At 51.3% G+C, this 27,500-nt stretch overlaps 1 protein-coding gene and 1 pseudogene across 1 annotated transcript in view; both read left to right on the top strand.

The window, feature by feature from the left end:
- Positions 1–27,500, top strand: part of KAT2A (lysine acetyltransferase 2A) — a 138,333-nt gene that overhangs the window by 108,031 nt on the left and 2,802 nt on the right. The window contains exons 14-17 of the mRNA XM_075350016.1: positions 6,488–6,602; positions 6,680–6,716; positions 15,205–15,268; positions 22,037–22,121. Of these exons, the coding sequence (XP_075206131.1) occupies positions 6,488–6,602; positions 6,680–6,716; positions 15,205–15,268; positions 22,037–22,121 (301 nt within the window). The remainder of the gene's footprint in view (positions 1–6,487; positions 6,603–6,679; positions 6,717–15,204; positions 15,269–22,036; positions 22,122–27,500) is intronic.
- LOC142313578 (U6 spliceosomal RNA) lies at positions 10,198–10,311 on the top strand (annotated as a pseudogene).

Consider the following 27,500-nt stretch of genomic DNA (forward strand, 5'->3'; position numbering starts at 1 on the left):
TGTACATATATATATATGCTTATATGCTATACATTTACACTGTACGGTCGCACTGTTGATTTTTGGCTATATACCCTCCTGGATTGTACTCAGAGGAGACAACAGCATGTCGTCCGCAAAAAGCAAGGGTGCCAAAGCACAGGCTTACTTTGCAACCTGTACCTCATGTGCGGCTATACTACCGGCAGGTTCCACCGATCCTCATTGTGTGCAATGCTCGGCCCCTGTGGCACTTACTCAGCCGGAGCCTCTGTTACTGGTGGCCCAGGTGGAACCACCTGCTACCACTGTCCAGGTGACAGGGACGGAGTTTGCAGTATTTGCTGACAAACTGTCTGCGAGTATGGATAAATGGTCTGCTAAGATACTAGAAGCCTTACAGTCCAGACCGGTGACTCAGGCCCCGGGCAATGTTGAATCATTGACCCCAGGTTCCCCTCAGTTGGAGCAGCATAGTGTTCCTGGGGTGACCCATAGGTCCCAGGGTGAGGTCTCTGACACGGACCGCAGTCCCAGGTCGCCTAAGCGGGCTCGCTGGCAAATTCCCTCGACTTCATCACACTGTTCAGGGTCTCAGCAGGAGGACTCTCTGGATGATGAAGCGGAGGTAGCAGATCAGGATTCTGATCCTGAGGCCGCTCTCAACCTAGATACACCTGAAGGTGACGCCATAGTGAATGACCTTATAGCGACCATCAATCAGGTGTTGGATATTTCTCCCCCAGCTCCTCCAATTGAGGAGTCAGCTTCTCAGCAGGAGAAATTCCGTTTCAGGTTTCCCAAGCGTACATTGAGTAAGTTTCTGGATCACTCTGACTTCAGAGAGGCAGTCCAGAAACACCGAGCTTGTCCAGATAAGCGTTTTTCCAAGCGCCTTAAGGATACACGTTATCCCTTCCCCCCTGACGTGGTCAAGGGCTGGGCTCAGTGTCCCAAGGTGGATCCTCCAGTCTCCAGACTGGCGGCTAGATCCATAGTTGCAGTGGAAGATGGGGCTTCACTCAAAGATGCCACTGACAGACAGATGGAGCTCTGGTTGAAATCCATCTATGAAGCTATCGGCGCGTCTTTTGCTCCAGCATTCGCAGCCGTATGGGCACTCCAAGCTATCTCAGCTTGTCATGCGCAGATTAATGCAGTCACACGTACGTCTGCTCCGCAAGTGGTGTCCTTAACCTCTCAGGCGTCGGCGTTTGCGTCCTACGCCATTAATGCTGTCCTGGACTCTGCGAGCCGTACGGCGGTAGCATCCGCCAATTCGGTGGCAGTCCGCAGGGCCATGTGGCTACGTGAATGGAAGGCAGACTCTGCTTCCAAAAAGTTCTTAACCGGTTTGCCATTTTCTGGCGACCGCCTGTTTGGTGAGCGATTGGATGAAATCATTAAACAATCCAAGGGAAAGGACTCATCCTTACCCCAGTCCAAACCAAACAGACCTCAACCACGGAAGGTACAATCGAGGTTTCGGTCCTTTCGGTCCGCGGGCAGGTCTCAATTCTCCTCGTCCAAAAGGCCTCAGAAGGATCAGAGGAACTCCGATTCATGGCGGTCTAAGTCACGTCCAAAAAAGACCGCCGGAGGAACCGCTCCCAAAGCGGCCTCCTCACACCGCATCCTCGGTCGGTGGCAGGCTTTCCCGCTTTTGCGGCGCCTGGCTGCCACAGGTAAAAGACCGTTGGGTGAGAGACATTCTGTCTCACGGTTACAGGATAGAGTTCAGCTCTCGTCCTCCGACTCGATTCTTCAGAACATCTCCGCCCCCCGAGCGAGCTGAACATCAAAGATGCTTATCTCCACGTACCGATTGCTCCAGAGCATCAGCGCTTCCTGCGTTTCGCCATAGGGGACGAACACCTTCAGTTCGTAGCACTGCCTTTCGGCCTGGCGACAGCCCCACGGGTCTTCACCAAGGTCATGGCAACAGTAGTAGCAGTTCTGCACTCTCAGGGACACTCGGTGATCCCTTACTTAGACGATCTGCTTGTCAAGGCACCCTCTCAAGTGGCATGCCAACACAGCCTTGAACATTTTGCTCTGGAGACTCTCCAGAGTTTCGGGTGGATCATCAATTTTCCAAAGTCAAATCTGACACCGGCCCAATCACTGACATATCTTGGCATGGAGTTTCATACTCTCTCAGCGATAGTGAAGCTTCTGCTGGACAAACAGCGTTCACTTCAGACAGGGGTGCAATCTCTCCTTCAAGGCCAGTCACACCCCTTGAGGCGCCTCATGCACTTCCTAGGGAAGATGGTAGCAGCAATGGAGGCAGTTCCTTTTGCGCAGTTTCATCTGCGTCCACTTCAGTGGGACATTCTCCGCAAATGGGACATGAAGTCGACGTCCCTCGACAGGAACGTCTCCCTTTCTCGGGCAGCCAAGGCTTCCCTTCAGTGGTGGCTTCTTCCCACTTCTCTGTCGAAGGGGAAATCCTTCCTGCCCCCATCCTGGGCTGTGGTCACGACGGACGCGAGCCTGTCAGGGTGGGGAAGCAGTCTTTCTCCACCACAGGGCTCAGGGTACTTGGACTCAGCCAGAGTCCTCCCTTCAGATCAATGTTCTGGAGATAAGGGCAGTGTATCTTGCCCTAAAGGCGTTCCAGCCGTGGCTGGAAGGCAAGCAGATCCGAATTCAGTCGGACAACTCCACAGCGGTGGCATACATCAACCACCAAGGCGGAACACGCAGTCGGCAAGCCTTCCAGGAAGTCCAGCGGATTCTGTTATGGGTGGAAGCCACAGCCTCCACCATATCCGCAGTTCACATCCCGGGCGTAGAAAACTGGGAAGCAGACTTTCTCAGTCGCCAGGGCATGGACGCAGGGGAATGGTCCCTTCACCCGGACGTGTTTCAGGAGATCTGTTGCCGCTGGGGGATGCCGGACGTCGACCTAATGGCGTCCCGGCACAACAACAAGGTCCCGACATTCATGGCACGGTCTCAAGATCACAGAGCTCTGGCGGCAGACGCCTTAGTTCAGGATTGGTCGCAGTTTCAACTCCCTTATGTGTTTCCTCCTCTGGCACTGTTGCCCAGAGTGTTACGCAAGATCAGGTCCGACTGCCGCCGCGCCATCCTCGTCGCTCCAGACTGGCCGAGGAGGTCGTGGTACCCGGATCTGTGGCATCTCACGGTCGGCCAACCGTGGGCACTACCAGACCGACCAGACTTGCTGTCTCAAGGACCGTTTTTCCATCTGAATTCTGCGGCCCTCAACCTGACTGTGTGGCCATTGAGTCCTGGATCCTAGCGTCTTCAGGGTTATCTCAAGAGGTCATTGCCACTATGAGACAGGCTAGGAAACCAACGTCCGCCAAGATCTACCACAGGACGTGGAGGATATTCTTATCTTGATGCTCTGATCAGGGTTTTTCTCCCTGGCCATTTGCCTTGCCCACTTTTCTTTCCTTCCTTCAATCCGGATTGGAAAAAGGTTTGTCGCTCGGCTCCCTTAAGGGACAAGTCTCAGCGCTCTCTGTGTTCTTTCAGAAGCGCCTAGCCAGACTTCCACAGGTACGCACGTTCCTGCAGGGGGTTTGTCACATAGTCCCTCCTTACAAGCGGCCGTTAGAACCCTGGGATCTGAACAGGGTGCTGATGGCTCTTCAGAAACCACCTTTCGAGCCAATGAGGGACATTTCTCTCTCACGCCTTTCGCAGAAAGTGGCCTTCCTAGTAGCAGTCACATCACTTCGGAGAGTGTCTGAGCTAGCAGCGCTGTCATGCAAAGCCCCTTTCCTGGTGTTTCACCAGGACAAGGTGGTTCTGCGTCCGGTTCCGGAATTTCTCCCTAAGGTGGTATCCCCCTTTCATCTCAATCAGGATATCTCCTTACCCTCTTTTTGTCCTCATCCAGTTCACCAATGTGAAAGGGATTTGCACTTGTTAGATCTGGTGAGAGCACTCAGACTCTACATTTCTCGTACGGCGCCCCTGCGCCGCTCGGATGCACTCTTTGTCCTTGTCGCTGGCCAGCGTAAAGGGTCACAGGCTTCCAAATCAACCCTGGCTCGGTGGATCAAGGAACCAATTCTCGAAGCTTACCGATCTTCTGGGCTTCCGGTTCCCTCAGGGCTGAGGGCCAATTCTACCAGAGCCGTGGGTGCGTCCTGGGCTTTGCGGCACCAGGCTACGGCTCAGCAGGTGTGTCAGGCAGCTACCTGGTCGAGCCTGCACACTTTCACGAAACACTATCAGGTGCATACCTATGCTTCGGCAGATGCCAGCCTAGGTAGGCGAGTCCTTCAGGCGGCGGTTGCCCACCTGTAGGAAGGGGCCGTTTTTACGGCTCTATTACGAGGTTTTACTTTACCCACCCAGGGACTGCTTTTGGACGTCCCAATTGTCTGGGTCTCCCAATGGAGCGACAAAGAAGAAGGGAATTTTGTTTACTTACCGTAAATTCCTTTTCTTCTAGCTCCAATTGGGAGACCCAGCACCCGCCCCTGTTCCCTTCGGGCTGTTGTTCTTTGTGTACACATGTTGTGCATGTTGAATGGTTTCAGTTCTCCGAAATTTCTTCGGATCGAATTTACTTTAAACCAATTTATAACTTTTCCTCCTTCTTGCTTTTGCACCAAAACTGAGGAGCCCGTGAGGCACGGGGGGTGTATAGGCAGAAGGGGAGGGGCTTTACACTTTTGAGTGTAATACTTTGTGTGGCCTCCGGAGGCAGAAGCTATACACCAATTGTCTAGGTCTCCCAATTGGAGCTAGAAGAAAAGGAATTTACGGTAAGTAAACAAAATTCCCTTCTTTCTTCGCATCCGTTGCATAGGTTTCACAGCCGGATTGAGCCGCACTGCTCAAACCAGATGTGTGAAAGTAGCCTTAACTGGCCCTATACAGTAATGATGTACAACAATTGGCTCTCTGCATTAGTTATAGCCCCCTATACACTTTTGGGTGTGGGTCATACATTAACCCCTTCAGCCCCGGGGCACTTTCCGTTTTTGTTTTTTGCTCCCCTTCTTCCGAGAGCCGTAACTTTTTTTTATTTTTCCGTCAATATTGCCATATGAGGGCTTGTTTTTTGCGGGACAAGTTGTACTTTTAAATGAAACCATACGTTTTACCATATGGTGTACTGGAAAACAGCAAAAAAAATTCCAGATGCGGAAAAATTGCAAAAAAAGTGTGATGGCACAACAGTTTTTGGGATGTTTTATTCACGGTGTTCACTATATGGTAAAACTGATGTGTGGGTATGATGCCTGAGGTCGGTGCGAGTTTGTAGACACCAAACATGTATAGGTTTACTTGTATCTAAGGGGTTAAAAAAAATTCACAAGTTTGTCCAATAAAAGTGGCGCATGTTTTGCGCCATTTTCCAAAACACGTAGCGTCTCGAGCTGACGTTTCTAATGGTACCATTTTTGCGCAGATGCTACGTTTTGATCGCCTGTTATTGCATTTTGCGTAAAACTTGCGGCGACCAAAAAACGTAATTTTTGCGTTTGGAATTTTTTTGCCACTATGCCGTTTACCAATCAGATTAATTGATTTTATATTTTGATCGGGCATTTCTGAACGCGGCGATACCAAATGTGTATGTATATTTTTTTAACCCTTTCATTTTCAATGGGGGAAAGGGGGGTGATTTGAACTTTTTAGTTTTTTTTTTTTCTTTTATTTTTTAAAACTTTTTATTTTTATTTTACTAGTCCCCCTAGGGGGCTATAGCGATCAGCAATCCGATCGCTGTTATCTATCTGCTGATCACAGCTTTCTGTTTCCCTCTGCTCCGTGCCGAGGGAAAACGAAAGTGAAACATCATAGCTGCAGGCGTCATCACATGACCCTGTGCTACGATGGCAACCACCGTGACTTCCGGTAGGGGCAGCGGTAAGTAAAAAACATGGCCGCGCGCATCTAGATCTTGCTGCCAGACTTTGGCAGCAAGATTTAAGGGGTTAATGGCCGCGGATGGAAGCGATTCCACCCGCTGCTAGCAGGCACACATGTCAGCTGTTGAAAACAGCTGATATGTGTGCCGACCGCCGCCGCCTGCCCGCGGCAGGGGGCGGGGCTTAACGGGACACGCTCCATGACGGATATATCCGTCCATGGTCGTGAAGGGGTTAATCTCCTCTGTCCTGGCCCCATCCCCAGGTCTATAATAATGTTCCCTTTCTCGGTCCCCATCCTGCTGGATTTAACATTCACATTTATAAAAAAAAAAAAAATCTCGCTTGTGCGTGGTATCTCCTTCATGGCCAGAGTGGTTAGGCTCCTTGCAGCAACTATCAGAGGCCGGTGGCTTGTATGACTATTGTGGTGCAGGCAACAGGATGTGCTGTGCATTTCGAAATGTTTCAACTGTATGTTCATCCAAGGTTTTATATAATATAGATAGATAGATAGATAAATTAAATAAGATATGATATGATATGATATGACAGACCACGACTTGCAAACACATTTTTAGACTACTTTGCATCTGATTTCCTAAACTTTTCATCCTTTTAATGTTTTCAATTGATTTCAGATAATTAAGAAACTGATTGAGCGCCGACAAGCTCAGATCCGCAAAGTGTACCCTGGGCTCACTTGCTTCAAAGAGGGAGTGCGACAGATTCCGGTGGAATGCATACCAGGCATACGTAAGTTCAAGTACAGTTTGTAGGTCTGTTCAGAGTACTATAGTAATGTGCAGCATTAACACTTCCTCTTGTTTTAGGCGAAACTGGATGGAAGCCATCTTGCAAAGAAAAAGGGTGAGTTAAAACTGTTGTACAACTGACCAGTATATCCCCACCAGCCAGCATTCCAACAAGAGTATGCACGAACCTTAGAAAACTGAGCCACATATCCATGTTTTTACCCCTATTCATCCTTTATCTGCTGCACACAAGTCCTATCTATGTGCTCTGTTATTGCACAAGGGTATAATAGAAAGGTGGGGTCTCTCTGCTGTGAATTCCCTTTATTAGCTACTGTGGTAAGCTTCTGTTAAAGTGAACCTGTTACGTTTTTTCAGCTTCTTGGCACAAAGTTCACCATAACTTTTTCCATACTGATTTAAAGCTCTTCATGAGTTGGGTTTCGGAGTCCAGTGAGTGGTTCTTGTTGATTGACAACTATTTCTATATGTGCTGTCATACAGGAAACGTCAATCATTGTGAGACCGCCCATTAGACTCTAAAGGGAATCTGTCACAAGGTTTTGGTAGTTAATCTGAGAGCAGCACAATGCAGAAAGAGACCCTTATTCCAACTATGTATCATTTAGATTACTGGGTGCAGCAATTGTGACACAAAGTTCTGATATGTAGCAGAGCTTAGAAAGCTAAGCTGACCATACCACAGCTTTCTGTGTACAGTGTGTATGTATGTATGTATGTATGTATGTATGTATATATGTGTGTGTGTGTGTGTGTGTGTGTGTAATAAATATAAATATATTATATATATATAAATAATTTTGCCTTATTCTGTCTGTCTGTCTGTCTGTCTTGTTCCAAAATGACGTCATTACAGTCATGGACCACTCCTCCTATTATACTCCACTCTCCCCAGGACTACTCCTCCTATTATACTCCTCTCTCCCCAGGACTACTCCTCCAACACACACACTGCACAAAACATACCTCCCCCCCCCAAAAACACACACACACAAACCATGCATCACACACACACACAGTGCTCCACACACAACGCAACACACACAAACACCGCTCTCACACCCCCCCCACACCCAGACAACACCTAGAACATTTACAGTGCCCTACACAAACACTTGGTAACTACACACAACAACCTTTTATTTATTTATATATATATATATATATATATATATATATATATATATATATATATATATATATATATATATATATATATATATACAAAAATCCTACATTAAGTACACAAATTCTAGAATACCCGATGCGTTAGAATCGGGCCACCTTCTAGTATATTCATAGTGAGCTGCTTTTCAGGGGAGGGTACCTAGTTGGGCCAACGCTCAGGTGCCTTGCACTCCATCTCATGGTGATATCTCATTGTATGGAAACGGCACACAGCCTGATAAGTGACATACCCCTGAATTCAGTATTTCTCTGACGCCTCATTGGGGGACACAGGACCATGGGTGTTATGCTGCCTATCCATAGGAGAACACTAAGTAGATGCAAAAGCATAGCTCCTCCTCTGCAGTATACACCCCCTGGCCGGGCCAGGCAAGCTCTGTTTTAGCTTAGTGTCTGTAGGAGGCACATCTTCCAAGGTTTTGTTATTTTTTGAGGGCGACTGTTTCCTTTTGGGACCGATCTCCCAATACCATCAACGGGCGGGAACGCGGAGTGCTGCCTCCACGTACCCCCTCCTGCGTCACTGGATCCTGGGCTGCCTTTTACTGGACGACGGTCCCACAGACACTGATTTTCCAGGGCAGAAGAACAATTCCTCAGCCCCTCTTTGCAGGCTCTGAGTTGAACATTGCGCTGTGTGACCGGATACAGCAGGCTGACTCTGCTATTCCCACTGCCTAGATTGAAGCAGTGTTTAAGGTGAGATCCCCCCTGACTGGTTTCCCAGACAAAGGGAGAAAAGACGGTGCAGAAAGTCCCTTGCTGATTGCAAGGAGGAAAGCCCCAGGGATCCTGAACGCAGTGTTAATTCTTTCCCTAGCTGCATGCTGGCTGGAGGAGGGGGTGGGGGGGGGGGGGGGGGAAGTCCCTCGCTGTTTGCAGAGAATCTGCACAGATAATTTACCGGTGGGGGGGGGGGGGGGCAAGATCTCACTCAGAGCCCCCCCCCCTCTCCTCAGAAAAGCGTGCGAAGATCTCCACACAAAGGTAACAGCTCAAATCAGAGCTTACTCCTTCCTGAAGACGCAGGGCCATCAGCTGATTCTGGCAAGGTACTTGCTTCACTTGTAGCTCTGCTGACCATTGCTCCCCCTCCTGGCATACTCCTATTAGGAACATGCAGAATTCTAAGGGCACTAAGAGCGCTAAGGCTCACATAGTCTACTATTCAGCCGGCACTGCCTGCCACGCTGAGCTACCACGTAAACACACCTCTTCTCTTTGTGGTTCTTGTGCCCCTATAGCCCCCCAAGACCCCCCCCGCCACCACCTCCGCAACCGTCAGCCCATAGCCTAGGGCTCCCAGCCCACCGGAATGGGCACAGTTTCTGTCCCAATCCATGGAAAAACTGTCACAGAACCTGGTTCTGGCTATGCAATGTCGTCCTCCACACCCTTCTGGGCCCCTGGACGGAACGCAGCCTGAGGGATACCCCTATGGAGGATCCTTCTGAGGTAATCCGGGCACATGTTTCACCGGTTGCAGGGATCAGGAAAAGAGCCGGCCGGGTGTCTCCAGCACTCTCTCATGGCCCCCATGACTCCCTCGGGAGCACACAGGGCAGGCTCTCCCACACGCTCCACGGCTTCTTCTGAAAAGCTCCCCAGATGATCAAGCTGCAGTAGACTCCCTTATAGCAGCAGTCAACCAAACACTGCATGTGGAGGATCCCCCATCCACTACCACTGACCATGTGGTCTCCTTTAAGAGGGCAAGGAAACCCCAAAAGGTTTTCGCTGATAACCCAGAGTTTCAGGATATCCTCACAAAGCAAAGGGAGAAGCCTGACAGGCGCTTCGGTAACCGAAAACTCATGGAGTCCCGGTACCCTTTTGCCTCACCTGCCCCTAAGGGCTGGGCCGATCCGCCCTCGGTCGACCCCCCCCCCCCGGTCTCCCTCCTTGCCACAAAGACGCTCCTGTCTTTACCCGGTGGTTCCTCCATCAAGGACCCGACACAGACAGGTGGAGCACCTCGCCCACTCTGCTTTTTGAGGCTGCGGGTTCCTCCCTCTCGCCCTCCTTTGCCTCTGTGTGGGTCGCAAAGGCGATCTCTGTCTGGGCAGAATCCCTTAACACTTCGCTTGAGGAATCCCAGTTCCCTCATACCTTCACAGAGGTAACAGCTCAAAATTGCCGCTGCGGCGGAGTACCTCATGCAGGCCTCCATGGACGCTGCTACCTGCACAGCGTTTGCCGCCTCAAATACCATAGCCATCCGTAGAGCTCTCTGGCTCTGACAATGGCGAGCGGACTCTGTCTCCAAGAAGTCTCTCACGGGCCTTCCCTTTTTTCCAGACCGATTGTTTGGCGAACGTCTGGACAAGCTCATTTCTGATGCCACGGGAGGAAAGAGTACCTCCTTCCCCCAGCTGAAGTCAAGGATGGTGCTAGCTTCGGCAGCACATATGCTCAAATGCAGAGCTACACAGAAGATTAGCATGGCCCCTGCACAGCAGGCCAAGGATGACATGGAAATTCGTGAAACATTCAACATTTTACCTTCACCAGACATCCACAGTCCTCGTTCTGCTCCTTCGGAACTCATTGGTTGGTCGACATCCCGTGCTGTCCCCGCCGCCAGCCGCGGACTACGCAGGGACCGACCTTAGCTCTCCCCGAAACCCACTTCGTCATGGTAGCCTAGACGGAAACAGTCCAGGACTAGGGAGACTCGTCCATGACGTTTTCTCCCCTCATGACTCCTTCGGCGCCCCGGAGGACACACTCATTGTAGGAGGTCGACTGTGGCTCTTTTCAACACATCTGGGCTGCCACCTTAGACGACAAATGAGTGCGAGACCTTGTGTCTTCCGGTCACCAGGACCCGACCCCTGAGTCTGTTCTTTCTCTCAAACCCCCCAAAGACTCAAACGACGCAAAGTTTTTTTGTTTTTTTTCTCAGAAATCCACTCGCTCCAAACAGCAAGAGTGATAATACCTGTCCCGGACGACGTGAAGTTCAGGGGTTTTTATTCCAACCTCTTTGTGGTCCCCAAAAAGGATGGGTCAGTTCGACCCATCCTGGACTTCAAATATCTGAACAAACATGTGCACGTACGGAGATTCAGAATGGAGTCTCTAAGGTCCATTATTGCATCCATGGTTGAAGGGGAATTCCTCGCCTTAGTCATCAAGGCCCCCTCCTTCCGCGACTGCTCAACCAGCGTACAGATCACTGTGGACACCCTATCCCGCTTAGGGTGGTTAGTGAATCTAGACAAATCATCCCCGATCCCATAACGATCCTTCACCTTCCTGGGCATGTCCCTGGACACCCGTCGGGGCTTGATCCTTCTCCCTCAGGACAAGGCGATCGCTCTTCAACGAGCGGTATGCTGCCTTGTACGTCCTCCGTCTCGCTCCAAACGATTCAGAATGAAGGTGCTCGGCAGGATGGTGGCGGCTATGGAAGCAGTATCCTTTGCTCAACTGCACCTCCGCCCACTGCAGCTAGCCCTTCTAGCGGCCTGGGACGAGAGCCCCTTTTTCCCGGACAGACATCTTCACCTGACGCCTTCAGTCAGGTACGCACTCCGCTGGTGGCTTCGGTCCTCATCCCTATCGAAGGGGAGATCTTTTTCTCCCAGCGAACTGGCTGGTCCTGACCACGGACGCCAGCCTCCTAGGCTGGGGAGCAGTGTACCGGCACCACACTGCTCAAGGACGTTGGACGCCCCAGGAGTCTTCCCTACCCATAAACATCCTGGAAATCTGCGTGATCTTCCTCGCGCTCAGGGCATTCTGCCCTCTGCTAGCGGGTCATCAGATTCGAGTCCAATCGGACAATGCGACAGCTGTAACCTAAATCAATCGCCAAGGGGTATACCTGCAGCAAGGCAGCTTATCTCAAGGCCCACAGGATCCTCAGCTGGGCTGAATCGACAGGGTCAGTGATATCAGTGGTACACATACCGGGAGTAGAGAACTAGGAAGCAGACTTCTAAATCGCCAAGGCCTGGCCGCCTGAGAGTGCTCTCTCCACCCAGAAATGTTCCTACACATCTGCACTCGCTGGGGTACACCAGACGTGGATATAATGGCCTCATGGTTGAACGCAAAGCTACCCGCGTTCATAGCCAGGTCAAGTGATCCGCAGTCCATCGTCGTGGATGCTCTAGTCTGCTCCTGGTTCCACTTCCGCCTGCCTTACATATTTCCACCCCTACCTCTGCTGCTGCGGGTAATCAAGAAAATCAAGGCAGAGGGAGTCCCGGTGATACTGATAGCACTGGACTGGCCCAGGCGCGCCTGGTAGGCAGAATTAGTACAAATGCTCGTAGACGTAAGGTGGCGCCTTCAAGACATCCCAGACTTGCTGACACAAGGGCCCATTTCCCATCAGAACTCCAGAGCCCTGAAGCTGACGGCATAGCCATTGAGACCTGGGTATTAACAAGAGCAGGATTCTCCCCCGCGGTTATCTCCACTATGATCAGCGCCCGAAAGCCTGCTTTATCCCTCATTTACCACCGTACGTGGAAAATCTTCCTTTCATGGTGCAGGGAAACTAACGTCCAGCCTCTGCCTCTGGCCATCCCCAGAATTCTCGATTTTTCTGCAGGTTGGCTCTCAGTTCCCTTAAAGGGCAGGTCTCAGGGCTCCCAATCTTCTACCAATGCCGCCTGGCTCAAAAAAAAACGCAGGTCAAGACCTTCCTCCAGGGCGTTTCCCATCTAGTTCCCCTGTACAAACGGCCGCTGGAACCATGGGACCTCAATCTCGTTCTGGACGGTCTCCAGAGGTCCCCCTTTGAACCTCTCAAGGAATCCTCCCTTGCTTTTCTTTCCTGGAAGGTAACATTCCTGGTGGCAATTACGTCCATCAGACGGGTTTCGGAGCTAGCAGCATTCTCTTGCCGCGAGCCTTTTCTGATTTTTCACCAGGACAAGGTGGTTCTGCGCCCCCTTCCGGTTTTCTTCCAAAGGTTCCTACCCCGTTTCATTTGAACGAGGACATTGTTCTGCCTTCCTTTTGTCCACACCCAGTTCATAGGGTGAAAAGGTCTCTGCATTCGTTAGACTTCTCAGATATTACATATCCAGGACAGCCCCTTTTAGGAAAACGGACTCTTTGTTCGTCATTCCTGAGGGACCTAAGAAGCGACAGGCAGCTTCAAAGGCGACTCTGGCTCGCTGGATTCGCTCTGCGATCCAGGAAGTCTACCGCTTGCAACTCAAGCCCATTCCTAGTGGGCTACGGGCTCATTCCACGCGAGCAATTGGCGCTTCGTGGGCCATTCGGCATCAGGCTTCAGTGGAACAGGTGTGTAAGGCTGCGACCTGGTCTAGCCTACATACGTTTTCAAAGCATTACAGAGTCCATACCCAGGTTTCAGCTGAGGCAAATCTGGGTAGGACAATTCTGCAAACTGCAGTAGAGCACCTTCTCTCAGTAGGTGCTCCAGGCTGTCTGAGACTGGTTCCTAGTCCTTGGGTTGCGTTGTCTTGTTTTTATTTTTCCCACCCATGGACTGCTTTAGGACGTCCCATGGTCCTGTGTTCCCCAATGAGGCGTCAGAGAAAAACGGATTTTTGTGTACTCACCATAAAATTGTTTTCTCTTAGGCATCATTGGAGGACACAGCACCCACCCTGTTGCCCTGTTGGGCCTTGGTTCTCTCAGTAACTTATTTGGTTATGACTCTTTTTTTTTTTTTTCTCATGTTCCTCTGTTGAGGTAAGTTTTTACTGGCTTTATCTCCTACTGCTTGTGTACTAAAACTGAGGTTGCCTGGCTCAGCCAGGGGGTGTATACTGCAGAGGAGGAGCTATGCTTTTGCATCTACTTAGTGTCTTCCTATGGATAGGCAGCATAACACCCATGGTCCTGTGTCCCCCAATGATGGCTAAGAGAAAACGATTTTACGGTGAGTACACAAAAATCCGTTTTTTAACCCCTACAGTGTGCTGTCCTCAGATTAAAACCTGCTGACAGGTTCCCTTTAACCCCTTCAGCCCCCGGGCACTTTCCGTTTTTGCGTTTTTTTGTTTTTTGCTCCCCTTCTTCCGAGAGGCGTAACTTTTTTATTTTTCCATCAATCTTGCCATATGAGGGCTTGTTTTTTGCGGGACGAGTTGTACTTTTAAATGAAACCATAAGTTTTACCATATAGTGTACTGGAAAACGGCAAAAAAATTCCAAGTGCGGAAAAATTGCAAAAAAAGTGGGATTGTACAATAGTTTTTGGGATATTTTATTCACCGTGTTCACTATATGGTAAAACTGATGTGTGGGTATGATGCCTCAGGTCGGTGCGAGTTTGTAGACACCAAACATGTATAGGTTTACTTGTATCTAAGGGGTAAAAAAAAATTCACAAGCTTGTCCAAAAAACGTGGCGCACGTTTTGCGCCATTTTCCAAAACCCGTAGCGTTCTCAGTTTTCAGGATCTGAGGCTCAGTGATGGCTTATTTTTTGCGTCTCGACCTGACGTTCTTAACGGTACCATTTTTGCGCAGATGCTACGTTTTGATCGCCTGTTATTGCATTTTGCGCAAAATTTGCGGCGACCAAAAAACGTAATTTTGGCGTTTGGAATTTTTTTGCCGCTACGCCGTTTACTGATCAGATTCATTGATTTTATATTTTGATAGATCGGGCATTTCTGAACGCGGCAATACCAAATATGTGTGTATCTTTTATTTTTTTAACCCTTTAATTTTCAATGGGGTGAAAGGGGGGTGATTTGAACTTTTAGGTTTTTTTATTTTTTTTTAATTTTTTAAAACTTTTTTTTTTACTTTTTTTTTATTTTATTTTACTAGTCCCCCTAGGGGGCTATTGCGATCAGCAATCTGATCGCTCTGCACTATCTGCAGATCTCAGCTACAGAGCTGAGAACTGCAGATTTGCTGCTTCACTTTCAATGCCGGCTGTATTCCGGCATTGAGAGGAAGTGACTCATGTTAGCTACAGGCGTCATCACATGACCCTGTGCTACCATGGCAACCGCCGAAAGTCACGTGATCATGTCACGTGACGTCCGGTGGGGGCGGGGTAAGTCACTGTCATGGCGGCGCCCATGTACATATCGCTGCCAAGACTTTGGCAGCGAAATGTAAGGGGTTAATGGCCGCGGGTGGAAGCGATTCCACCTTCGGCTAGCAGGCACACATATCAGCTGTTGATAACAGCTGATATGTGCGCCGATCGCCGGCGGCAGGGGGCGGGGCTTACCGGCACACGATCCATGACGTATCTAGAACGTCATGGGTCGTTAAGGGGTTAATCCAAAATTTGCAAAGTTTTCGATCTGTTTATTATTATATATCTGGTAAACCACACAGATTTTCTGTTACAATGATTACAAAAAAAATCTATTTGCACTGTATGTCTAAAACACAGCCACTTTTATTTTGATGTATGTTTTATTTATTTATTTTTTTTACAGGAAGGAAATTAAAGACCCAGACCAGTTATATAATGCCCTGAAGAACTTACTTGCTCAGATTAAGGTAATGATGCTTTAGAGTTTGATATTGCTTTATTGCACCTGCTGTTTCAGGCAACATTTACAGGCAGGGATATAGCGCTTTGAGCTGTAAATCTGCTCTTGCCTTCATTATCTTGTGTCCTGTACTGCGCTCCTCTGTGAAGGCTTCTCACAAATGACACAGAGCGCTCTACCTGACAGAGCTCTCATAGGAAGACTCCTGCCTATATCTCGTATATCTGCATATTGTGCTTCCATAGCACCAGCCTTCCCATTCAGTGTTATTGGTGGCCATGTAACTGCATTTATCCTGCTATTGTGTCTATGGCTTATAGGCAGATCACCTGGTGATTTAGTGCTTGGTCTGTTCTAGATATACTGAAGGTACAATGTATGCGGCATTTTGTCTGTTACTTGTAGACACCTCACAGTGAATTCCTTATTTCGCTCTGTACATCTCTAATAACTGTAGCATGAAAAGCGGTCAGGAACAATTATACTTGAAAATTAAAGCAAGTCATTGGAATTCCCATTTTCTTTGTCGCTCCATTGGGAGACCCAGACAATTGGGTGTATAGCTATTGCCTCTGGAGGCCACACAAAGTATTACACTTAAAAGTGTAAGGCCCCTCCCCTTCTGGCTATACACCCCCAGTGGGATCACTGGCTCACCAGTTTTGTGCTTTGTGCGAAGGAGGCAACACATCCACGCATAGCTCCACTTTTTAGTCAGCAGCAGCTGCTGACTATGTCGGATGGAAGAAAAGAGGACACATATAGTGTCCCCAGCATGCTCCCTTCTCACCCCACTGTATGTCGGAGGTGTTTGTAAGGTTGAGGTACCCATTGCGGGTACGGCGGCAGGAGCCCACATGCTGATTCCTTCCCCATCCCTTTTTACAGGGCTCTGGGTGAAGTGGGATTTACCGGTCTCCAGGCACTGAGACCGTGCTCCATCTACAGCCCCTGGAGAAGATGCTGGATGGAGCGGAGTACATCAGGGACATGGCCCTGCTTCCTCAAGGTACTCTGTGTCCCCGTGCATTTGGCGCTCACACCGCAGCATGCTGGGTGTTGTAGTGCGCCGGGGGACATCAGCGCTGCGGCGCCTGTGCCATAGCCTCATTCAGCTTAGCTGAAGCAGGCACACTTATGGGACTCGGCCGCGCCGGCCGCTGGGACTGCGGCACGGCTGGCACTTGTAGTGCGCCGGGGACTTCAGCGCGGCCTGCGCTTTTACGGCGGCCGCGCTGATAACTACAGTCCCCGGCTTTTGCGGCCTGCTTCCGTTCGTTCCCGCCCCCAGACCTGCCAGTCAGGAGAGGGGCGGGACGCTGCCCACGTCTAGGACTCGGGCGCGCCGGCCGCTGGAACAGCGGCGCGGCTGGCACTTGTAGTGCGCCGGGGACTTCAGCGCGGCCCGCGCTTTTACGGCGGCCGCGCTGATAACTCGAGTCCCCGGCTTTTGCGGCCTGCTTTAGTTCGTTCCCGCCCCCAGACCTGCCAGTCAGGAGAGGGGCGGGACGCTGGCCACTTCTAGGGCGGTCGCGCCGGCCGCTGGGACTGCGGCGCGGCTGGCACTTGTGGTGCGCCGGGGACTTCAGCGCGGCCCGCGCTTTTACGGCGGCCGCGCTGTTAACTCGAGTCCCCGGCTTCTGGGCCTAGTCTCCCTTCGTTACCGCCCACAGCCCTGACAGTCAGGGTAGGGGCGTGACGCTGCAAGAGCAGAGCTGAGAGCTGGAGTATGTTTTGCATACTCCACCCCTCTCACTGTGTGCAATTCCCGCACTTTCTCAGGCACGCCCACGGCTTCCTTCTCTACAAGGACACCGGCAGCCATTAGTGTCAGTTTCTGTACGATACAGAGACAAGTGTGGAAGACCCTGGCATTCTGATAGTCACACAATCGCTGTAACAGGCGTTAAGCAGCACCTGTGGTGCTAACCCCACTAGTGCAGAAGTGCACTTATAGATATGCTTGTACTATATACATTGCACTGTTTGGTCGCACGTTGTATATACCCTCCTGGATTATGCGGAGGAGTTATCAGCATATTCTCTGTGTAAAACAAAGGTGCAGAACCACATGTTTTTCTATACAGCTGGTACAGCATGTACGGCTATACGGCCGGCAGGTACATAGACTCCCATTGTATGCACTAATGGCCAGGGGATGAGGACGGTGTCTGCAGTATTTACTGACAGTTTTTCTGAGACTATGGCTATGATACTAGAAGCCTAGCAGTCCGGACATGTCTCTCACAAGATGGGCACTGTTGAATCATTGATCCATGGCCCCCCTCAGTGTGAATAACTAACAGCTCCGGGAATGTCACACGCATCCCAGAGTCACGGCTCTGCACGGACGTCAGTCCCAGACAGCCTAAGTGGGCTCGCTATGAGCGGCCTCGGTTTCATCAGGGTCCTAACAGAAGGACTCGCTGTGTAATGAGGCGGAAGTAGCGGCTCAGGATTCTGATCCTGAGACCGCTCTCAATCTGGATACACCTGATTGTGACGCCATAGTAAATAATCTTATAGCGTCCATCTATAGAATGTGGGTTATTTCTCACAACTCCTCCAGTGGAGGAGTCAGCTTCACGTATTTTTCTGGACCACTCTGCCTTCAGAGAGGCAGTCCAGGAACACCACGCTTATCCAGATATGCGCTTCTCCAAACGGCTTAGGATACACGCTATCCCTGTCCCCTGACTTGGTCAAGGACTGGACCCAATGTCCCGAGCGGCATCCTCCAATCTCCAGGCTTGTAGCTAGATCCATAGTTGCAGTGGGAGATGGAACTGCAAACTCAAAGATGCCACTGACAGACAGATGGATCTCTGGTCGAAAGCCATCTATGAGGCTGTCGGCGCACCGTTGGCTCCGGCATTCTCTCCCTTGGGGCACTCCAAGCTATTTCAGCTTGTCTTACACAGATTGACACGGTTACACGTACATCTGTGCCGCAGGTGGCATCCTTAACCTCTCAAATGTCTGCATTTGTTTCTTACGCGATTCAGGTTGTCCTGGACTCTGCGAACCGTGCGGCGGTAGCCTCCGCTACTCCGTGTTTTTAAGCAGAGCCTGGTCTGCTCGTTAAGTGAATGGAAGGCAGATTCTGCTTCCAAAAAAGGTTGCCTAACCAGTTGCCTTTTTCTGCTGACCGACTGTTTGGTGAGCGTTGGATGTAACCATCAAACAGTCCAGGGGTAAGGATTCATCCTTTCCTCAGCCCGGACACAACAAACCCCAACAGAGCAAGAGGCAGTCGGGGTTTTCGGCCTTTTCGAGGCTCGGGCAGGTCCCATTTTTCCTCGTCCAAGGTGGACTCAAAAGGATCAGAGGAGCTAAGATTCTTAGCGGGCTCAGTCTCGCCCAAAAAAGCGACAGTCGGAAAACCCGCTTCCAAGGCGGCTTCCTCATGACTTGCGGCCTCGGTCCGTAGCAGGCTCTCCCGCCTTGGCGATATTTAGCTGCCATAGGTCAATGACCATTGAGTGTGAGACATTCTGTCTCACGGGTACAGGATAGAGCTCACTTCTCGTCCTCCAACTCGATTCTTCAGAATTTCTCCACCTCCCGGCCGGGCCGCTGCTCTTCTGCAAACAGGGTGCACTCTATAGGCAGAAAGAGTGATGACCCCCGTTCCTCTTCAGGAACAAGGTCACGGTTTTTACCCCAAATTCTTTGCGGTACCTATAACAACGGGCCGTTCCGTCCCGTTCTGGATCTAAAAATGCTCAGCAAGCTCGTGGACACCAGGCGGTTCCGGATGGAATCCCTCCGCCATGTCATCGCCTCAAGGTCCCAAGGATATTTCCTAGCATCATTAGGCATCAAGGATGCTTATCCACACGTGCCGATTGATCCAGAGCACTAGCGTTTCTACGCTTCGTTATAGGAGACGAACACCCTCTGTTCGTAGCTCTACCTTCCGGCTAGCGACAGTCCAACTGGTCTTCGCCAAGGTCAGGGCAGCAGTAGTCACAGTCCTGCACTCTCAGGGTCACTCTGTGGTCCCGTATTTAGACGATCTACTTGTCAAGGCACTCTCTTAGGAAACATGCCAACACTGCCCGAACGTTGCGCTGGAGACTCTCTAGAGTTTTGGGTGGATCATCAACTTTTTAAAGTCAGATCCGACCCCGACCCTATCGATAACATATCTAGGCATAGAGTTTCTTACTCTCTCAGCGATAGTGAAGCTGCCGCTAGACAAACAGCATTCACTACGGGCTGCAAGCTCTTCTTTAAGAACCAGTCGCACACATTGACACGCCTCATGCACTTCCTACGTAAGATGGTAGCAGTGGAGGCAGTTCCTTTCGCGCAGTTTTACTGCGTCCACTACAATGGGACATTCTCCGCCAATGGGACGAGGAGTCGACGTCCCTCAACAGAGTCGTCGTTCTTCTCAGGCGGCCAAGGAATCTCTACGGTGGTGGCTTCTTCTCACCTCTTGGTCAAAAAGAAGGTCCTTCCTATCCCCGTCCTGGGCGATAGTTACGACAGACGCGAGTCTATCAGGGTGGGGAGCAGTTTTTCTCCACTACAGCGCTCAGGGTACGTGGACTCAGCAAGAGTCCACTCTTCAGATCAATGTTCTTGAACACAGAGCAGTGTATCTTGCCCTACAATCCTTCCAACAGCGGCTGAAAAGCAAGCATATCCGACTTCAGTCGGACAGCTCCACAGCGGTGGCATACATCAACCACCAAGGAAGAACGCGCAACCGGCAAGCCTTCCAGGAAGTCCGGCAGGTTCTGATGTGGGTGGAAGACACGGCATCCACCATATCCACAATTCATCCCAAGTGTGGAAACTAGGAAGCTGACTTCCTAAGTCGCTGAGGTGTGGCCGAAAGAGTATGGTCTCCTCAACCGGACGGGTTTCAGGAGATCTGGCGCCGCTGACAGAGGCCGGACGTCGATCTAATGGCGTCACGGCACAACAACAATGTGCCAGCTTCATGGCACGGTTTCACAATCATCGAGCTCTGGCGGCAAACGCCTTAGTTCAGCATTGGTCGCAGTTCCAGCTACCTTAGGTGCCACCTCTGGCATTGTTGCCCAGAGTACTGCGCTAGATCAAGACCGACTGCGGCCGCACCATCCTCGTCGCTACAAATTGGCCGAGGATGTGTGGTACTCGGTTTTGTGGTGCCTCACGGTAGGCTAACCGGGGGCACTACCAGACCAATCAGACTGGCTGTCTCAAGGGCCATTCTTCCATTTGGATTCTACGGCCCTCAACCGGATGGTGTGGCATTGAGTCCTGGAACCTAGTGTCGTCAGGATTACCTCAGGACGTGGTTGCCACCATGAGACAGGCTAGCATACCAACGTCCGCCAAGATTGACCACAGGACGTGGAAGATGTTCTTATCTCGGTGCTCGGCGCAGGGTGTTTCTCCCTGGCCGGTTGCATCGTCTATGTTTCCTTCCTTCCTGCAATCTAGGTAGGAAAATGGGTTGTCGCTCAGTTCCCTTTAGGGACAAGTCTCAGCGCTATCTGTATTTTTTCAGAAACGACGACTTCCTCAGGTACGCACGTTCCTACGGGGAGTTTGTCTTCTCAGCACTCCGTACAAGCGGCCGTTAGAGCCCTGAGATCTGAACAAGGTTCTAATTGCTCTCCAGATGCCGCCTTTCGAGCCTTTGAAGGATGTCTCCCTTCCCGTTTTTCACGGGAAGTGGCCTTCTAGTAACGGTCTCGTCTCTTAGGAGAGTTTCCGAGCTAGCAACGCTCTCATACAAACTCCCTTCCTGGTCCTTCATCAGGACAGGGTAGTTCTGCGTCCGGTTCCGGAATTTCTCCCTAAGGTGGTATCCCATTTTCATATCAATCAGGATATCACCTCACCTTCTTTGTGTCCTCGTCCAGTCCATCAATTTCAGAAAGATTTGCATCTGTTGGTTCTGGTGAGAGCACTCAGGTTCTACTTCCCGCATGGCGCTCCTGCGCCACCCGGATGCACTCTTTGTCCTTGTCGCTGGTCGGCGTAAACAGTCGCAAGCTTCCAGATCCACCCTTGCTCGGGGGCTCGAGGCACCAATTCTTGAAACCTACAGTTCTACTGGGCTTCTGGTTCTCTCAAGGCCGAAGGCCCATTCTACCAGAGCCGTGGGTGCATCCTGGGCATTACGGCACCAGGCTACGGCTCAGCAGGTGTGTCAGGCACCCACCTGGTCGAGTCTACTTACTTTTACCAAGCATTATCAGATGCATACCTACGCTTCGGCAGACGCCAGCCTAGGTAGATAAGTCATTCAGGCGGCGGTTGGCCACCTGTAGGAGAGGGCCGTTTGACGGCCCTATCATGAGGTATTCTTTTACCCACCCAGGGATTGCTTTTGGACATCCCAATTGTCTGGGTCTCCCAATGGAGCGACAAAGAAGAAGGGAATTTTGTTTACTTACCGTAAATTCCTTTTCTTCTAGCTCCAATTGGGAGACCCAGCACCCGCCCTGTTTTCTCGGGGTTTTTCTGTTTTTTCGGGTACACATGTTGTTCATGTGGTATGGTTCAGTTCTCCGATGTTTCCTCGGATTGAATTGGTCTTTAAACCAGTTATTGGCTTTCCTCCTTCTTGCTTTGGCACTAAAACTGGTGAGCCAGTGATCCCACTGGGGGTGTATAGCCAGAAGGGGAGGGGCCTTACACTTTTAAGTGTAATACTTTGTGTGGCCTCCAGAGGCAATAGCTATACACCCAATTGTCTGGGTCTCCCAATTGGAGCTAGAAGAAAAGGAATTTACGGTAAGTAAACAAAATTCCCTTCTTTCTTCAGACACACCCAAGTGCTTGGCCATTCATGGAACCTGTGAAGAAATCTGAAGCTCCAGATTACTATGAAGTTATCCGGTTTCCAATTGGTAAGGCCCCTTTACTTCAGATAAAAACAGTATCTATAGATTTAGTCTCTAGTGATGGGCGGACCTGGACTGTAAAAGTCCAGATTTGCGTGGTTTTAACACTAGAACTACTGAGGTCATTTTGACTACTTTGCACCATGTATTTCTATATAGGTGTCACGAGTCCAGTAGTTCTAGTGTTAAAGGTACCCGGGTGCAGGACCTGGGCCTGGAATTCCAGTACTGATCCAGATCTGGCACTGAGGAAATTTAAAAAAAAAAAATGAAGCAAGCGCATCATACTTGGAGGCTGCGGCACAGCTGTACCTTGCTCCCGTGCCCTCTCCTTCACTTTCCGGGCCGCTCATTATTGTTCATCCACATTCAGTGCTTTCCCCGCCACCAGCTGTCTTGGTGTAGAATGCTAGCTGTGACGACAAATAATCTGAGTGACGTCACCGATGATTGCACAGCTCATCCATTCTCTGGCTGAACCTCACAGCGTTCGGTCATGTACAATAATCACGTGCTGTGACTTCAGATATGTAGCAGAGCTGGAATCGTTGTGGGACCTCATGTGGATTGTCAAAACTGCACGGGTGTTTTTGGGGTTAATAAAGTGGTGAAAGAGTGACACGCTGTCACTCAGGATGGGGGCACATCTGACTGCAACCAATCACAGAGGCCGGTGGGTGGGGAAAGCAGTGCATGTGCATGAGCTTAATGCATGGTCCCGGAAGTGAATGCGAGGCCTGGGAGCAGTGTACAGCTGTGCCAGAGACTCAGTAAGTACAGTGCACTTGCTCCCATCCCCTTATCCCTTCTATCACCATTGTAATTGCCGGATTCTGGTCCCCATAGACTTATATGGGGACCGGAATCTTGCCCGGAACGGGATTTTAAAAATCGGATCACTGGGATCCGCCTGTCCCGGTTATGTGAGTCTGCTCATCACTACTGGTCTCTAAAGTGGTTTTCTAGTTGTTGAAAAACTACTTTCTCTGACGCCTCATTGGGGGACACAGGACCATGGGTGTTATGCTGCCTATTCATAGGAGGACACTAAGATGCAAAAGCATAGCTCCTCCTCTGCAGTATACACCCCCTGGCCGGGCCAGGCAAGCTCAGTTTTAGCTTAGTGTCTGTAGGAGGCACTTCCTTTCAAGGTCTGTTATTTTTTTGAGGGCGACGGTTTCCTTTTGGGACCGATCTCCCACTACCATCAACGGGCGGGAACGTGAAGCGTTGTCTACACGTACCCCCTCCCGCGCCGCTGGATCCTGGGCTGGACGACTGGTTCCACAGACACCGATTTTCCAAAGCCCAGGGTAGAGGCCTGTGCCCTATAGCCCAATTCCTCAGCCCCTCTCTGCAGGCTCTGAGATGAAGATGGCACTGATTCCTCAGCCCCTCTCCGCAGGCTCTGAGTTGAATATGACAACGACACAGCAAGCTGGCTCTGCTATTTTCACTGCCTGGAAAGCAGGTGAGATCCCCCCTCCCCTGACTGGTTTCCTAGACAAAGGGAGAAAGGACGCTGCAGGCCATTTACAGTATTTATGTGCAAGGAGCAAGGATCCTGCACACACAGTGTTAACTTTCTCTAGGTTGCTGGCTGGAGGAGGGGGAAGTTCTGCTGTTTGCAGAAAGTCTTGCAGATAACTTCCCGGTGGCAGGGGGAGGACCCAGGGCTCAGGGACTGCTGTGTATTATCTGCTCTGTTTATTTGCTCCAGCAAAAGGTGGCTGATAACCACAGCAAGCTGTGTCAAGCTGTGTGCTGACTGTAGAGAGAGGGAGGAAAACTCAGAAGCTCCCTTCCCGACGTTTTTTACTACCCACAGCAGGGGGGGGGGGCACACTGACTCCTCTTCCCGCTCTTTTAGCGCTAAGCCCCCCCCCCTGCGGCCACGATAAGCCCCGCCCCCCCAGGGAAGCGTGCGAGATCTTCTTAGAGCTTAAGCCTTCCTGAGGACAGGGTCTTCTGGTGAGGTGCTTGCTATCAATTGTAGCTCTGCTGAGCATTGCTCCCCCTCCTGGCATACTCCTTTTAGGAACATGCAGAATTCAAAAGGCACTAAGAGGGCTAGGGCTCACATAGTCTATTATTCAGCCTGCACTGCCTGCCATGTTGAGCTACCACGTAAACACACCTCTACTCTCTGTGAGTCCTGTGCCCCTATAGACCCCCAAGACCCCCCTGCCACCACTGCCGCAACCGGCAGCCCAGAGCCTAGGGCCCCCAGCCCACCGGAATGGGCACAGTTTCTGTCCCAATCCATGGAAAAACTGTCACAGAACCTGGTTCTGGCTGCTATGCAATGTCGTCCTCCACACCCTTCTGGGTCCCTGGACGGAATGCAGCCTGAGGATACCCCTATGGAGGATTCTTCTGAGGTAATTCGGGCACATGCTTCACCGGTTGCAGGGATCAGGAAAAGGGATCACGGCCGGGTGTCTCCAACGGGCTCTCCCTCGGGAGCACACAGGGCACGCTCTCCCACACGCTCCACGGCTTCTGAAGAGCTGGAGGAGGGAGAATGCTGTTTGTACCAGGAGGATTCCTTGGTTTCATCACCCCCAGATGATCAAACTGCAATAGACTCCCTTATAGCAGCAATCACCCAAACTCTGCATGTGGAGGAACCCCATCCACTACCACTGACCATGTGGTCTCCTTTAAGAGGGCAAGGAAACCCCAAAAGGTTTTCGCTGATAACCCAGAGTTTCAGGATATCCTCACAAAGCAAAGGGAGAAGCCTGACAGGCGCTTCGGTAACCGAAAACTCATGGAGTCCCGGTACCCTTTTGCCTCACCTGCCCCTAAGGGCTGGGCCGATCCGCCCTTGGTCGACCCCCCCCGGTCTCCCGCCTTACCACAAAGACACTCCTGTCTTTATCCGATGGTTCTTCCATTAAGGACCCGACAGACAGACAGGTGGAGCACCTCGCCCGCTCTGCTTTTGAGGCTGCGGATTCCTCCCTCTCGCCCTCCTTTGCCTCTGTGTGGGTCGCAAAGGCGATCTCGGTCTGGGCAGAATCCCTTAACACTTCGCTTGAGGAATCCCAGTTCACTCACAACTTCACAGAGGTAACCGCACAAATTGCCGCTGCGGCGGAGTACCTCATCCAGGCCTCCATGGACGCTGCTACCTGCGCAGCGTTTTCCGCCTCAAATACTATAGCCATCCGTAGAGCTCTCTGGCTCCGACAATGACGAGCGGACTCTGCCTCCAAGAAGTCTCTCACGGGCCTTCCTTTTTTTCCAGACCGATTGTTTGGCGAACGTCTGGACAAGCTCATTTCTGACGCCACGGAAGGAAAGAGTCCCTCCTCCCCCAGCTGAAGTCCAGGACGTCCTTCACCAGACGTCCACAGTCCTCGTTCCGCTCCTTTCGGAACTCATTTGGTTGGTCGACATCCCGTGCTGTCCCCACCACCAGCCGCGGACTACGCAGGGACCGACCTTCTCAGCTCTCCCCGAAACCTACTTCATCATGGCAGCCTAGACCGAAATAGTCCAGGACTAGGGAGACTCGGCCACGACGTTTTCCCCCCTCATGACTCCTTCGGCGCCTCGGAAGACACACTCATTGTAGGAGGTCGACTGCGGCTCTTTCAACACATCTGGGCTGCTGCCTCAGACGACAAATGGGTGCGAGACCTTGTGTCTTCCGGTTACCACATAGAATTTCGGACCCGACCCCCGAGTCGGTTCTTTCTCTCAAACTCCCCAAAGACTCAAACGACGCGAAGCTTTTTTCTCAACAATCCACTCGCTCCAAACAGCAGGAGTGATAATACATGTCCCAGTCGACGAGAAGTTCGGGGGTTTTTATTCCAACCTCTTTGTGGTCCCCAAAAAGGATGGGTCAGTTCGACCCATCCTGGACCTCAAACACCTAAACAAACATGTGCACGTACGGAGATTCAGAATGGAGTCCCTAAGGTCCATTATTGCATCCATGGTCGAAGGGGAATTCCTCGCCTCCATAGACATCAAGGACGCGTACCTGCACATACCCATCGCCCCAGATCACCAAAAGTTCCTACGCTTCGCAATTCAGGACTCCCACTTTCAATTCGTAGCTCCTCCTTCCGCGACTGCTCAACCAGCGTACAAATCACTGTGGACACCCTTTCCCGCTTAGGGTGGCTAGTGAATCTGGACAAATCATCCCCGATCCCATCACGATCCTTCACCTTCCTGGGCATGTCCCTGGACACCCGTCGGGGCTTGATCCTTCTCCCTCAGGACAAGGCGTTCGCTGTTCAACAAGCGGTACGCTGCCTTCTACGTCCTCCGTCTCGCTCCATTCGATTCAGCATGAAAGTGCTCTGCAGGATGGTGGCGGCTATGGAAGCAGTATTCTTTGCTCAACTGCACCTCCGCCCACTGCAGGTAGCCCTTCTAGCGGCCTGGGACAAGAGCCCCTTTTCCCTGGACAGACATCTTCACCTGACGCCTTTAGTCAGGTACGCACTCCGCTGGTGGCTTCGGTCCTCATCCCTATCGAAGGGGGGATCTTATCTCCAAGTGAACTGGCTGGTCCTGACCACGGACGTTAGCCTCCTAGGCTGGGGAGCAGTGTACCTGCACCACACTGCTCAAGGACGTTGGACGCCCCAGGAGTCTTCCTCCCCATCAACATCCTGGAACTCCGCGCGATCTTCCTCGTGCTCAGAGCGTTCAGCCCTCTGCTAGCTGGTCGTCAGATTCGAGTCCAATCGGACAATGGGACAGCTGTAGCCTATATCAATCGGCAGGGGGGCACCCTCAGCAAAGCGGCTTATCTCGAGGCCCACAAGATCCTCAGCTGGGCCGAATCGACGGGATCAGTGATATAAGCGGTACACATACCGGGGGTAGAGAACTGGGCAGCAGACTTTGAGTCGCCAAGGCCTGGCTGCCGGAGAATGGTCCCCCCACCCAGATGTGTTTCTACACATCTGCACTCTCTGGGGCACACCAGACGTGAACCTAATGGCCTCAAGGTTGAATGCAAAGGTACCCGCGTTCATAGCAGGTCACGCGACCCACAGTCCATCGGCGCGGATGCTCTAGTAGTCTGCTCCTGGCACCACTTCCGCCTGCCTTACATATTTCCACCTCTACCCCTGCTGCCGCGGGTAATCAGGAAGATCAAGGCAGAGGGAGTCCCGGTGATACTGATAGCACCGGACTGGCCCAGGCGCGCCTGGTACGCCGAAGTAGTACAAATGCTCACAGACGCACCGTGGCACCTTCCAGACATCCCAGACTTGCTGACCCAAGGGCCCATTTCCCATCAGAACTCCAGAGCCCTGAAGCTGACGGCATGGCCATTGAGACCTCGATATTAACAAGAGCGGGATTCTCCCCCGCGGTTATTGCCACCATGATCAGCGCACGAAAGCCTGC

This window comes from Anomaloglossus baeobatrachus, chromosome 5, assembly GCF_048569485.1.
Source record: "Anomaloglossus baeobatrachus isolate aAnoBae1 chromosome 5, aAnoBae1.hap1, whole genome shotgun sequence".
NCBI lineage: Eukaryota > Metazoa > Chordata > Amphibia > Anura > Aromobatidae > Anomaloglossus > Anomaloglossus baeobatrachus.